The sequence below is a fragment of the Rana temporaria genome, chromosome 4, assembly GCF_905171775.1.
Source record: "Rana temporaria chromosome 4, aRanTem1.1, whole genome shotgun sequence".
Taxonomy (NCBI): Eukaryota; Metazoa; Chordata; class Amphibia; order Anura; family Ranidae; genus Rana; species Rana temporaria.
In genome coordinates this window covers 322,611,486-322,626,174 of record NC_053492.1, presented here as the reverse complement: position 1 = coordinate 322,626,174, position 14,689 = coordinate 322,611,486, and the positions used below count along the sequence as shown (strand labels likewise).

The following is a 14,689-nucleotide window of genomic DNA, read 5'->3' as shown; positions in this document are numbered from 1 at the left end:
TCCAGAAAAAAGAAGGCCTTTACTGTTGGCCTCGGAACACCTGTTGTCCCAAGAGGTAATCATAGAGTTGGCCCCAGAGGATCAGCAGTCAGGCGTCTATTCAAACCTGTTTACGGTTCCAAAACCAAACGGGGATGTCAGACTTGTCCTATATCTGAAAAGTCTGAACATTCGTTCCTTCCGCATGGAGTCTGTCCCTTCAGGGAGGAGAATTCCTGGCATCAATAGACATCAAAGATGCATATCTACATGTGCCAATATTCCCCGCTCACCAAAGGTTTCTAAGGTTTGCGGTGGATCAGCGCAACTTTCAGTTTATGGCCCTTCCTTTCGGGCTGGCTACAACACCTCAAGTGTTCACAAAAATACTGGCCCCCGGCCCTAGCAAGGCTAAGGGTACGAGGCATAGCAGTAACAGCCTACCTGGACGATCTGTTGATCATAGATCAGACCGCAGTACGCTTGGGCCACAATGTGCACAGCACAGTGGAATATTTAGAGTACCTAGGCTGGGTCCTCAATCTGAAGAAATCTTCCTTGCAGCCTCAAAAAAGGCTAGAGTACTTGGGCATGATTATAGACACGTCCCTAAGAAAGGTATTACTTTCCAAGCCGAAGGCAAAAGCCATAAGAGACTTGGTCCCAGTGGTAAAGGCAAAAAAAAGGCCTTCCATCCATCTATGCATGAGATTATTGGGAAACATGGTAGCCTCATTTGAGGCTATCCCTTACGCCCAGTTTCACTCCAGACTGTTACAGGGCGGAATTCTGTCTGCTTGGAACAAAGATGTTCAGGCCCTGGATCTCCCTATGATCTTATCTCCGGGGGTTCGCCAGAGCCTCAATTGGTGGTTGCTCCCCCAAAATCTGTCAGAAGGAAAATCCTTCACTCCAGTTACCTGTAAAGTGATGACCACAGACGCCAGCCTTCTGGGCTGGGGGGCAGTGCTAGAAGAAGGGGAATTGGTCCGGGGCCGAAAAGCTCCTACCCATCAAAATTCTGGAGATTTTTGGGCAATTCATTTGGCTCTCAAAGTTTGGTCTCACAGACTGCAAGGCTGGCCTGTTCGGGTTCAGTCTGACAATGCTACGGCCGTGGCCTATATCAATCACCAAGGAGGCACCAGAAGTCTGGATGCCAAAAAAGAGGTGAATCACATCTTGGCCTGGGCAGAAAGGCATATTCCATACCTATCTGCGGTCTTCATTGCAGGGGTAGAAAATTGGCAGGCACTCAGGCAGATGTTTTAAGCCGCCAGCAACTGAGTCCAGGAGAATGGTCTCTACACCCGACATGTTTCAAATCATATGTCAGAAATGGGGAAACCCAAATGTGGACCTGTTGGCTTCCAGGTTTAATGCAAAACTGGACAGCTTTGTGTCAAGAACAAGAGATCCCTATACTCAAGGGTCAGGTGCCCTGACAATCTCATGGGATCAGTATTCCCTGATTTATGCATTCCCTCCAGTTCCGCTTCTCCCACAATTCCTTTAGAGAGTCAAGAAGGAAGGAAAGTCAGTGATTTTGGTTGCCCCAGCTTGGCACAGGAGACCCTGGTATGCATAAGTCGTAAGGATGGCAGTAGGAAGACCTTGGGTTCTTCCATTACAAGATCCCTCCTTTTCAGGTGAAAGGACACTCGACGGTGCTTCGTGGGCAGTGCATCACCAGGCCTCCATGGCTCAGATCTGTAAGGCTGCTACTTGGTCTTCGGTCTATACATTTACTAAATTCTACCAGGTAGCCCCTGTGGTGCTCCTGCTGTCTCTTGTCCCCTCATTCCCCCTTCCCCTCCCCCCTTCGTATTCCCTCCTCTACTTTACCTTTTCCTTGCCCCATCCTCCCTCCCTCTCTCTTTTTTCCCCCTTCCTTTTCTCTTCTTCGTTGCTCCTCCTGAAACTTTTGTTAGGTTTTCTTGGAACGCCACTCACTTCCTAGTTTGGGCCATGAGCTTTGGGTACTTATGAATAGGTGATGTCACCCGAACCTAATGAGTGAAATGGTGTGTTCCTTGATTCGGTGTAACTGTATGTTTGTATTGTGAACTGTGCCAAATTTTCTACTAAGATATTTGAGATTCTGTATATGACTTTATTCTGTTTATTCTGTGTGTATAGCTGCATTGTGTTTTTTTTTCTTGTGTTTGTATGTCTTTATGTTTCTTCTTCTAGAGACAAATAAAAACATTTCTGTTAAAAAAAAAAAAAAATTCTACCAGGTAGATGTGAGAGGTTACGAGGATGCCGCCTTCGGGCTTAGTGTGCTGTAGGCAGCAGTATAGATCCTCTGGCTCGATAGCGGTCTTATTCTGATCTGTGTCTCCCTCCCCTCAAATTTTAGCATTGCTATGGGACATCCCATTAAGTAATTAAGGCTCTGTGTCCCGTGATGTATGATCAAGAAAATAGGATTTTTTAATACAGCTTACCTGTTAAATCCCTTTCTTGGGAATACATCACAGGACACAGAGTTCCCACCCCTAACGTGGAACACGTATTGCTTTGCTACAAAACTGAGGTACTCTCCATTTGGGAGGGGTTATATAGGGGAGGAACTCAATTCTAATTAGGTTTGCCAGTGTCCAATCACCTGTGGTGACTACATAACCCATTACGTTATTAAGGCTCTGTGTTCCGTGATGTATTCCCAAGAAAAGGATTTTACAGGTAAGCTGTATTAAAAAATCCTTTTTTTTTTTCTCTTTCCTTGTCTGAGGGATACAGAAAAATACATACCGTATTTATCGGGGTATAGCGCGCTCCCGCGTATAGCGCGCACCCCTAAAGTTGCCCGAATTCCTGTGGAAAAAATATGTTTTGTACTTACAGTTTTGGTGTCTTGCACGGCGGCCTCGTCGGGTCCGGCGTCCTTCTGCGGCTCGGGTGTCCTCTTCGTCGGGTCCGGTGTCCTTCTGCGGCGTCCTCGCGTCCTCCCCGCTCGTTTCCTGCGCCGAGTTTGAATACTGCGCCGACATATACCGAGCGCAGTACATTCGTGTATCGTCGGGCAGGCTCGGCAACTCTCGCGCTGACGTCCTGTACGCTCAGGACGTCAGCGCGAGAGGCGCCGAGACTGCCCGAAGATACACGAGTGTACTGCGCTCGGTATATGCCGGCGCAGTATTCAAACTCGTGGCGGGAAAGCGTGTATCGGCGTATACTGCGCACCCACGATTTGCCCTGATCTTCAGGGAAAAATAGTGTGCGGTATACGCCGATAAATACGGTATTAACAAATTGTGTTTTGAAATTATTGTATTATGTACTGCATAAGCAATCATATTGACAATAATTCACAATATATTAGTAAATTATATTGGAGTAGTTATAGGCATGATTAACTGAACAGTGTCACATAATTTGGTTTGTGCATTTTTATATAATGAGATATATATATATATATATATATATATATATATATATATATATATATATATATTTTGTGGCAGCAGGCAGGTTAAATTCCCTGGTTGCATCCAGGATGCAATGTATATATCACCTAGGTTCAGGCTTTATTCCAGTCTATACCTCTAGGGGGAGTGCTGGGAGTCCTGCTGGGATGACTTGATGAGCCCAGCTGTATCAGATTTGGGAGCATTGGTTTTCTTGGAAGTAGGAATGTGAGCGTCCAGAGCAAACAAAGGTTTCCCAGCTGTCCAAGACTGGACTCTTTTCCTGTAACAGCTGATGAGCCCATGATTTGATTTGCCCTGTTAGCAGGTTGATAGAAGCGCGAACCTTAACATAGTCCGTGGCATAGGTCCTAGGTTTAAGAGCAAACAGCAGCTCACAATCCATCTTAAAACACAAGAGGGATGCACGGCTACCGGCAAACCTCTCTGGCATCATAACAAATGGCTCAGGATATGCTGGTTCGGGGGCTGGGCGTACTGTCCCTTTAAGTAATTGAACTTCTTGCTGTAGTTCCAAAATGGTATGGCCCAGGCTGGAGACTTGCAGAGCCAGGGAGGTGAGCATTTTGTACAACTCTGCGGACTCCATGTTGCTGGTCAGTTCATTATGTAAGGGCTTACCTTGGCTGGAGTCCATATTGCAGAGTTGTATGCTCATCCTTGCAAGTACACACAGCCCACGGTAACAAAGTAAGAAGCTACCTGGGCTGTGAGTCTGTGCATGGGGGCTTGACAGGGATTTGCCAAAGGATGGTCAAAGTTAAGCCGTGGTCAGGGACTCCAGAATTCAGAATACACGATAAACATAGCCAGGGTCAGAAGCCAAAGTCAGTCTTGTAGCTGAAACAAAGCACAGGAATACAGGTACACAGGAACCTTTGGCAATGACAGGACCAAAGGTTCACAATGAACTGACAACTCCCTCAGAGTGAGGCAGTGTTTTATACCCTAGTTGATTGGGTAACCTGCCTCAGCTGGACCAGGAGAGACAGGTACAGATTGCAAGGAGATCAGCACATCATTCAGAACCACCTTAGCTGGAAAGCAAGCAGAATACCAAACTGAGGAGTGGCTCAGAGGTAAAGAACCGAAGCAGCAACAGAGAGGTCCCAGGTTCAATACCACCCAGAGCCACTTGGGGCACGACCACGCCTTGCTGTCTGCTTGGCACGGTATTAACCGTGACATTATACTTCTAGTCAGAAACATGGGGTTAAGTTCTACATTGCCTAGTTTAATGAATTTAAAGATAAGGGCCCGGATTCACATACATTGGCGCATATTTATGCCAGCGTAGCGTATCGAATATGCGTTACGCCGACGCAGCGCACAGAGGCAAGCACAGCATTCACAAAGCACTCGCTCTCAAATCTACGCTGGGTTTCCTCGGCGTAATCCAGCGTAGGTGGAAGTGGGCGGGAGCCATGCTAATGAGGCGTGACCCCATGTAAATGATGGACTGAGCGTCATAAAGATACAAATAACGTACGGCGCATGCGCTGTCCCGTGGACGCATCCCAGTGCGCATGCTCAGAATCACGACGAAACAACTGCCTAAGATACGTCGAATCACTGCCTACGACGTGAACGTAACCTACGCCTAGCCCTATTCACATACTACATAAACGACGTAAAATACAACGGCTGGGTTCCATGGTCCATACCTTAGCATGACTTGCGCCTCCTATATGGGGAATAACTTTACGCCGGACGTACGACTTACGCAAACCGCGTATATTATGCGCCGGGCGCAACTACGTTCGTGAATCGGCGTATCTCCCTCATTTTCATATGTGCATAGAAAATTAATGGGAGCGGCAAATGCGGCCGGCGTAAATATGCGCCCGCGATACGACGGCGTAGGAAAGTTACGTCGGTCGGATGAAGCCTATTTTCCTGACGCCAAACCATGGCAGCATACTAGTGATAGAGCTCCGCCTCTTGACCACTCCCTCAGGACCAGTGAATAGCATAAATTAAGGCATGATTAGCCGCCACCCTATTCTTCATTTTTTCCCTCATACCTCACGCACCAGTGAAGAGTAAGCAGTACTATGTCCCCCCTCTGCCTCAGTGCAGTAAGCGTCTGGGTTGAGCCTCTCCCAGTGCGAAGTCCCAGCGCTCAGGCTGCTAAAAGCGCTATTGTCTGGGAGCCCCTTCTGTGGGTCTTATTGGGGCTCCTGCAGTGTTTCCTCTTTAGGAACGAAGTCTGCTTTTAAAATTGATAACTGCAGCGCTTGTGGAATATGGAGGGGCCAGCTATGCTTTATCTCTCTTGGCCCCTTGTGCCATACAGGGTCTCCTGTACCTTTTACCTGTATCTCCCTCCTTTTGTCTTTCATTACCTTTTTTATTCACTGCTTCAGCAAAACAAACAGAAGAAACTACAGGCTTGTCTTCTAACACAGGTACAGAGATAGGAAAGGTTCAGTCTCTTTAGCCAACAGATTGATATATAGACAAAAGTACACGGCTATAGCCAGAGATACAGTCTCTGATATGGTTTTGCTCACCCCAGCAGGTACACAATCCAACAATGGATCCTCTCACACAGCATGCTGCTGACACACAATTCTTCTCTGACATGTTCAGCTCAGCTGACAATCAGGTCTGAAAGGGAAGTTCCTACCCTATTCAATTAACCCCTTCTTAACCCGACCCAGACTGACCCTCTGCAGGTAGGTATGTATACATATATATATATATATATATATATATATGTGTGTGTAGGTGTATAGGTGTATATACAGATGTAGGTGTATGTAGATAAATCAGGAAGGAAAGTGGAATCCTTACTCCTATGTCTACTCCTGCTCCTTCTGTCGCTCTTTTTTAGCTAATCTTACCTCAGCTGGCCGTCCCATTTCTCCACAGATCAAGAGTCAGTTACTGCTCATAATACAAAGACCCTCAACAACTAGGGTGGGGACCACCGTATAGGTAAGTTTTCAGGAAAAAGAGTGCCCTCTTGTGCGGATTGCTTTGATTTGCTTCAGCCCCAAAAGAGCCGGGCCAAGGCAACGCGGACGTTCATCAGGGGAGCATAGCCTGGATGGCGCCCCCACTCAGGAGAAAATTTCCAAGGAAGTCGTCTTCGCTCCTCTTCCCCAGAGCCGGTGCCCCAGCAAAAGTCCTGCAGGGCCTATGGCACAGTACCTATGCCCAGGAAGCTGGTGAGTAGACACTGCCTGGAGAAGTATGCAGCTAACAGGTAATGCCAAATGTCTTTATTATTGATAAAAGTGGCACAAGATTCAGTTTTGAACTCGCCTTAATTACCTGAAGCTACTGTTACACTTGTACTGTAAACTGTTGCAGACTGTTGCCATAGGAGACAGCGTTCCTATCAGTGCAAATGTGGCATTTTGCTGGATGCTTTTACCTGCGTGGCTGTCCTTCTGTAGAAGTCTTGGAGTCTGCCGGATTGGTGTTGCGGCTGCCTGGGGTGTCCTGGCCCTAATCCTCTCTCCCAGAGTTCTGTTGAGGAGAGAGGGAATCGCTTTGCAGACTGAGGCCCTGACACATGATTCAAAGCCCAACCACTGGAAGAGCATCCTGGCACTTTGGTGGCTAGGGAGGCCATACGGTTGAGACCCTGGGCTGAGTATTGCTTCCTAGAAACAAAAGTGGGAAGGAATGGAGGGGGCTAGAGAAAAATGCCCATATAAACAGGCTGTCAAAACTGTATACCCTGAACAAGCTAAGGGTCAACCCGCTCCTACATTCTGTAGCTTCTGCAGGTGCCAGCAATAATCAGTCCATGTGTTGGGCGAGTCTAATGGGAATGGTTTAATAAATATCAACCAGCTGCTGCACCTGCAGGACTCTGAGGAGAGTGACAGGGTCTGCATCCCTTTAGACATGATTTCCTTTTGGGAGTATCTTGCCAAAAATGACATTTTTGTAGCAGTGGGTGTAAAAAAAGTCTGACTTGTATCTTAGTGCAGACTTCTGGGAAAAAATCAGTCACACAAGTGCATGCCCAAACTCTAGGGCTCAGTTTCCTTTAATGCGACTTGAGACTGGAAGGTCGCATGACAGACTTCTGGGAAAAATCTGTCACACAAGTACATGCCCAAACTCTAGGGCTCAGTTTCCTTTAGTGCGACTTGAGACTGGAAAGTCGCATGACAGGCCGTTCCCCATGATTTCCAATGAAGTATCATTTATATTTGTGCGACTTCAAGTGGCAGCGACTTCAAAATAGTCCCTGCACTACTTTGATCCCACTTTGATGCGACTTACACAGGCATTGTTTCCAGTCACATCAAAATTGCAGCAAAAAATAATAATAAAAACTGCAAAAATCGCAGCAAGATCACGCGACTTTGGGGTTGCAATAGTGAAATGGAGCCTTGAGGTAAAACCTAGAGGGCACACTTTACGTGTTTCTGGACAGCATGTGGTACAGGTCCTTGGATGAAGGTATCAGGCACTCATGGTCACTTCGGGAAATTCCTCACTGCTCCTCCTCCAGACCATTTCTCTCCCACGCATATGCCTAGTCCACCACAACAGGTGTGCTGCTACAATGCTACAATACACTTCAGACTCAAGGGATTGCAGGTTTTCTATACAATCCTGTTTGGAGTTTGCAGGGGATGTTGGCTAGTGTCTAGTAGCAGATCGGAAGAGGTCGAACCCTTCTGGGCCCTCTTTGAGATCTATAAGATGAAGTCCATTAAACAGTACAACCACATGGCTAGATGCTGTTGCTGGATTTTCAGGATGCCTATTCTATCCTCACACCTTAGAGGGAAAGAAAAACCAACTGTCTCCATTCTAACGGTTAGTGTACCCTGGGGGTGCTTTAGTTCCTCTTATTTATATCAGAGGAAGTGGTCAGGAACAGAATTCTGAGGAAGTATACTTCCGCTTGTTTGATGGTTTCTCAGTGCCTCAGTCATCTGGGCACAACGTCATCATGCATACAGATGATTCCTGGGGTGCATGGGCACCTGCACAAATTTCAACTTAAATTTTAATAATTCTGCAAGGGAGGAAACAGGATCGAACACCGCTAATAACAGTGTTACCCAGTATGAGTAGCGGTCCGCAGTGATGGAAAGTCCTTGAGCAAGTCTCGGTCTGTAAGGAATTACGAATCATGTCTACAAGACACTCGGGAAGATGCACTGTGAGGGAATTTCGGTCAAGGCAAGCAGGGATTCCCAGACAAGGAGGGTAATCTTGAATGCGCTGGGGTTCAAACAGCCTTTTTTAGCACTTTGGCCTTATTACACAGAGTCAAGGAAGACCAGTCTCCTTGCAGTTGAGCAACAGGGCAGAAACTCGCGGCAATATGCTAGTGAGAGAGATAAAAGCCTGGGATGGAAGATCACCAGCAAAATTCCAGAAGCAGTTTACCTCCTAGTGGATTTTTTGAACAAGTACAAGCTTCCCAGAGCACAACGAGGGTCTATGTCCCAGGTCTTCTCTGACCTGGTCCACAGGTGGGGCCTACCACAGACAGACCTCCTCGTTTCCCACAGTAATCGCAAACTTTGGGTATGTCTGACTTTGTTTCCGCACCCCAAGGCGCAGGGGGCAGATGCTCTGATCTCTCTATGGGACGGCAATGAGTGAGTGAAAAACTTGTATAGCGCTACACCTGCGAACTAAATCGCCTCAGGGCGCTTTTTCCATCCATTATTTTCCTTATCCTTCAGAAGAAGTGGGTCTTAACTTTCTTCCTGAAGGCCCGATGGTTTTCTTCCATGCGGATGTCCGTTAGCAGAGCGTTCCATAACCGTGGTCCTTGGACTCTAATCTAACATATATATTTTCCCCAACATTTCCTGTAAATGAGATTCCTCTTGAGGCTGTCAACAGAGAACATAGTTGTCATAGTCGATGCATGACCTCAATTCTCCGCCCTTCTTCTTTACAAAGAAAAATCCTGCCCCGCTGGGGAAGAGGATTTGCGCCTCTCTCACGTATTCCTCCATGGCTTCATTCTCAGGAACCGACAGTGGATATACCCTGCCACGAGGAGGAATGGCACCAGGTTGTAAATCTATGGCACAATCGTATGGGCGGTGCGGAGGCAGGGCACCAGCTTGCACCTTATCGAATACATCTAGGTACTCCTTGTATTCAGAGGGCAACACGGAGTCCGAGGAGGCACACAACACCTTGACAGGTCCATGGATGCAACTAGCCCCACACTGTGGGGACCACAAGAAGATCTCAGCCGATCTCCAATCAAAAGTTGGATTATGCCTCTGGAGCCAGGGGTACCCCAAGACCACCGAGTACTGAGGAGACTAAATGACTTGAAGGCAGACCGACTCTCTGTGAACGGCCCCAATGGCTATCTCCACTGGAAGGGTCTCATGAGTCACCTGCGGCGGCTGAAGGGGTCTGCCGTCAATCGCCTCAAGAACCAGTGGAGAACCTCGAGCCTGCAGAGGAATGGAGTTTGCGGCAGCAAATCTACTGTCGATGAAAAGACCACCAGTACCAGAATCCACCAACGCCTGGGCCGCCACCAAGCCCCCGGCCCAGGAGAGGACAACGGTGAGCAGTGGTTTATCAACACGGGAAACCGGGGACGAAGAAACTCCACCCAAGATCTGTCCCCGACAGGATCTCAGGTGCGAGCGTTTCCCGGACGGTTCAGACATCCAAAAATGCCCACTGAGACCGCAGTACATGCAACGACCCTCACGTCTCCGAAGTGCCCTCTCCCCCTCAGACACGTCAACCCCAGGAGGCATGGGAGGAGAGGGAGGCACGGGTGGGACAGCAAACGTAGGCGCCAATCTGCTGGGAGGCCTCCGCAGGCTCTCCTTAAAGGAAGGTCTCTCCCTGAGTCTGGTGTCAATCAATATCAGGAAAGAAATGAGAGCCTCGAGCTCCACGGGTAGGTCCTTAGCCGCAACCTCATCTTTCAGGGTGTCAGAGAGACCATGGGAGAAGGCTGCCACCAGGGGCTCATTATTCCAGCCCACCTCTGCTGCCAGGGTACGAAACTCAATGGCATATTCGGCTACCGATCGTGAACCCTGTCTGATGGACATAAGGAGCTTTGCAGCAGAGGCAGAGCGAGCCGGCACATCGAAAGCCCTCCGAAGAGAAGCAACAAAATCGGAAAACTCAGCAACCACCGGATTGTTGTTCTCCCATAAAGGACTTGCCCAGGCCAAGGCCTTGTCCGAGAGCAGCGAGATCAGGAAGCCCACCTTCGATCTCTCAGTAGGAAAAGCATGTGGCAGCAACTCGAAATGCCCACTTGGTTAAGGAAGCCTCGGCACTGAGTTGGCTCACCCCCAAAGCGCTGTGGGAGGGGGGCAGAACCGGTCATTCCCCACGACACCGCAGGCGCAACAACGGGTGCCGGGGTAGACTCTGGCGCAACAACCGGAGCGGCAGTAGGAGTGAAAACAGGAGCGACAACCGGCCTATCAGCAACAGGAGCGAGATGAGCAGTGCGTGCAAGCAGGGTTTGCAACGCCTGAGCGAACTGACCCAGCAGGCGATCCTGCTGATCAAGTCTGGCAACCAGCATGGGTAGCGTGGATGGCCCTGTACCGTCAGGATTCATGGCTTGGGCCTAATGTCATGGAAGCATGAATCAGACGTACAACACAAATAAATAAGGGGATTTTATTGAAAATCAAACAGCAAGATCAAAGTCCACGCTGACGATCGAAACTGCCAGAAGAGTCGTCCAGCAAAGCCAGGGTCGATAGCCAGGGATGGGAGTCAGCCAAGCCGGAGTCTGTAGCCAGAGACGGGGTGAAACTAAGCCGGGAATCAGGAACCAGAAGGAACGTCTGTAGCCGGGTTGGTCACCAGGAGCAAGCAGCACGATCATGGATGAGGTATCAGAAGAAAGGCCCAAGCAAGGAAATGCTGCAGCTGCCGTGATATATATATATATATATATATATATATATATATATGCTGAGCAGTCAGCTCCTCCCAGTGGGAGGGAGGAGCCGCAGGGTGAGGCAGGTTACAAGAACCCCATGAAGCAAGATGGCTGCCAGCACATGTCAGTGAAGGGAAGCCTGCAAAGAGGTAAGACCATGACAGTCTTGTAGATCATCTTGCCACAAACATGGCAACAGACTGCTATTTAACAGACAGCTGGACATTGCCTAACTTTCCAGAACATCACACTGGAAAGTCTCACAAACTGATCATTTTCAGAACTTTAAAGTAGTATCTGTCCACAATTGTCCCTTTCAGGTCATCTAAATAAACCTTTTGTCATTCCAGCTGGGAATCAAGGAAAAGAAGTTACTGACTGGACCCTAGCAGGCTTGGTTGTACATATAGATCTAGGGGTTGCGAGTCTCCGTCAGCGGTGGCGGAGCAATCTACCAGAGCAGTTGAAGCCTCATAGGCAACACATTCAAAAGAATCTATGGTGCCCATCTGTAGAGGGTGATCTTTCCAACATTCCTACTCAGACTTGACAGAATAGACCCGGGGGTCCTGTCATCAGGGAACTTTGTAGGAAGGACTATTCAGTCCTCTGTCTCATCCTAATTAGAGGATTGGTTGGACAAGTAGATCCCACCCTGTCAGCTAGTTATTTATCACTAGTATGCTGCCATGTTGGCGTCAGGAAAATGGAAAATTGTATCAAATACTTACCGTAATTTTCCTTTCCTGACGCCAAACCATGGCAGCATATGAGCCCACCCATGTGCGTTCGGTATGTGGCTTGTTACAAAGAGTGGAGTGGCAGATAACCATGCCTTAATTTATGCTATTCACTGGTCCTGAGGGAGTGGTCAAGAGGTGGAGCTCTATCACTAGTATGCTGCCATGGTTTGGCGTCAGGAAAGGAAAATTACGGTAAGTATTTGATACAATTTTCCATTTTCAGGCGTATCTCAGTTTATGGGCACGGCGCATAGATACGACGGCGCATACTTACACTTACGCGGCGTATCTGGAGATACGTCGGCGTAAGTGCTTTGTGAATCCGGGCCAAGGTAATTAGTGTGGGTATATTTTCTTACAGTATTAGATCTTATGAATCACCCCTAGATCTGGGGTGGTTTGACACATAATGCCACGTACACACTGTCATTTTTTGTGATGAAATAAAACGACGTTTTAAAAAACGTCATATAAAATGATAGTGTGTGGGCTTTACGTCGTTTTTTGTCTTCTAAAAAGCGACCAACAAAAAATTCGACCATGCTTCAATTTTTTTTTCATTTTTTTTGTGTCATAAAAAATGATCGTGTGTGGGCTAAAACGACGTTTAAAACAACGTTTTTAAACCCGCGCATGCTCAGAAGCAAGTTATGACGCGAGCTTGAATGGACCAGAGTGCCGTCGTACGTGTTGAACGTAACCGCGCTTTGCTAGAGCATTTTGAAAAAACGATGGTGTGTAGGCAACGTCGTTTTATAAAATGAAGTTCGAAAAACTTCGTTTTTTTTCGATGAGAAAAAACGACGTTTTTTTACAAGACAAAAAACGACCGTGTGTACGCGGCATTAGTGACATTTCAGTCTAATTAAAAGTTTTATTTAAGCCTAATGCCCAGTACACACGATCAGTTCTTCCAACAGGAAAGCCGTGTTTTTTTTTCAGCAGGAAAACGGCTGAAATTTGTCTTGCATACACACGGTCACACAAATCTTGGCTGAAATTCCGAACGTCAAGAACGCGGTGACGTACAACGAGCCGAGATCAATGAAGTCCAATAGGCAGTTCGGCTCTTCTGCTTGATTCTGATCACGCATGTTTTTTTATTGCATACAGACGACCGCAATTCCCGATTGAGATCCTGCTCTCAATCTTTTCTTGGCAGGAATTCTCAAAGAAAAAGTGTGATGGAGCATACACACGGTCGAAATTCCTGACAAAAGGCTTACATTATGCTTTTCTTGTCGGGAAAACTGATAGGGGCAGATCCACAAAGCACTTACGTCGGCGTATCTCGAGATGCGCGGCGTAAGTGTATATATGCGCCGTATCCACAAAACTAGATACGCCTGAAAAGCGGCTTTTTCCAACCGACTTAACTTTTCAACGCCGGCGCATCGTGGGCGCATATATATGCTGGACGCACCATTGATTTGCTATTCAAATATGCAAATGAGGGAGATACGGCGATCCACGAACGTACGTGCGCCCGACACGGGCTACGCACGCCGCGCCTAAGTTGTATGTCCGGCCTAAAGTTACCCCTCATAAAAGCAGCTGTAACTCAGCAGCAGACATGCACAGGTCAGCTGAAGAGCAGCTTCAGCAGTACCGTTAGGAACGAGCTGAGCATCCACACTTGCAGGACAACAATCTGTATGCCAACATGCCAGGGGCATCCATGGTCATAGCTATACTACTGGCTTCACAGGCGCAGAGGAGGGCACGGGAGAGGATATACCGACCGCGCCTAAACGTCTTTGAAGATGCGATACACCTCCGAAGCCCCCATGCCAGATTCAGCCATGCTGCCATCCTGGAATTAACCACAACCCTGAAAGATGACATCACCAGCCAGACACATCGCTCACATGCAGTGGAGCCACTGGTCAAGGTACTGGCAACACTCCATTTCCTTGCCAGTGGCTCGTTCCAGCGTACAAGTGGAGTTGTGGCTGGGATGGCACAATTCTCCATTAGCAGATGTGTGCACCAGGTTGTCCCCGCAATCCTCAGACGCATGGCCCACCACATTGTCAGACCCACCCAGGAGCATCTGCGGGAGAAGGCAACGCGTGATTTCTACAGTATTGCAAGATTTCCACGCACGGTGGGGGCCATTGATTGCACACATGTGGCACTACGGCCCCCCCGGTGACACAGAGCACATATACCGCAATCGTAAGCATTGGCATTCCATCAACGTACAGGTGATAGCCGATGCCCAATGCCTCATATGGCACGTCCGTGCCAAACACCCAGAGTCCAGCCACAACAGCTACATATTTCGTCAAAGCACCATCCCAACAGAATTCGAACAGAACGTGTACGGGAACAGCTGGCTGGTTGGTGAGTGACATGGGTGTCAGGCATGACTGTCCGACCCCATGATGCAGACATCACGAGGGGCACATGCACGACTAACATCCTCCTGTCTCTTCCCTTCCAGGTGACTCTGCATATGCACTTGGGCCCCATCTCATGACTCTATTCCGGAATCCTGAAACCCCAGGAGAGAGAAGATACAATGATGCGCACACACACGTACCCGTGCAGTGGTGGAACGCACATTTGGCCTCCTGAAGTCCCGTTTCTGATGCCTGGATAAGTCTGGGGGTACCCTGTTGTTGTATTCCCCAAACTTTGTGTGCCAGATCATC

General features: G+C 48.1%; 1 protein-coding gene across 1 annotated transcript; it reads right to left on the bottom strand.

Annotated features, from left to right (window-relative positions):
* Positions 1-3,582: 3,582 nt before the first annotated feature.
* LOC120935734 (protein LDOC1-like) lies at positions 3,583-4,071 on the bottom strand. Its single transcript, XM_040347793.1, has one exon. It carries the CDS (start codon positions 4,069-4,071, stop codon positions 3,583-3,585), a length of 489 nt encoding a protein of 162 aa, XP_040203727.1.
* Positions 4,072-14,689: the final 10,618 nt, after the last annotated feature.

What these genes read in the sequence shown, in the direction of transcription:
- LOC120935734 (XM_040347793.1), bottom strand. Translation starts at nt 4,071, where the DNA reads ATGAGCATACAACTCTGCAATATGGACTCCAGCCAAGGTAAGCCCTTA.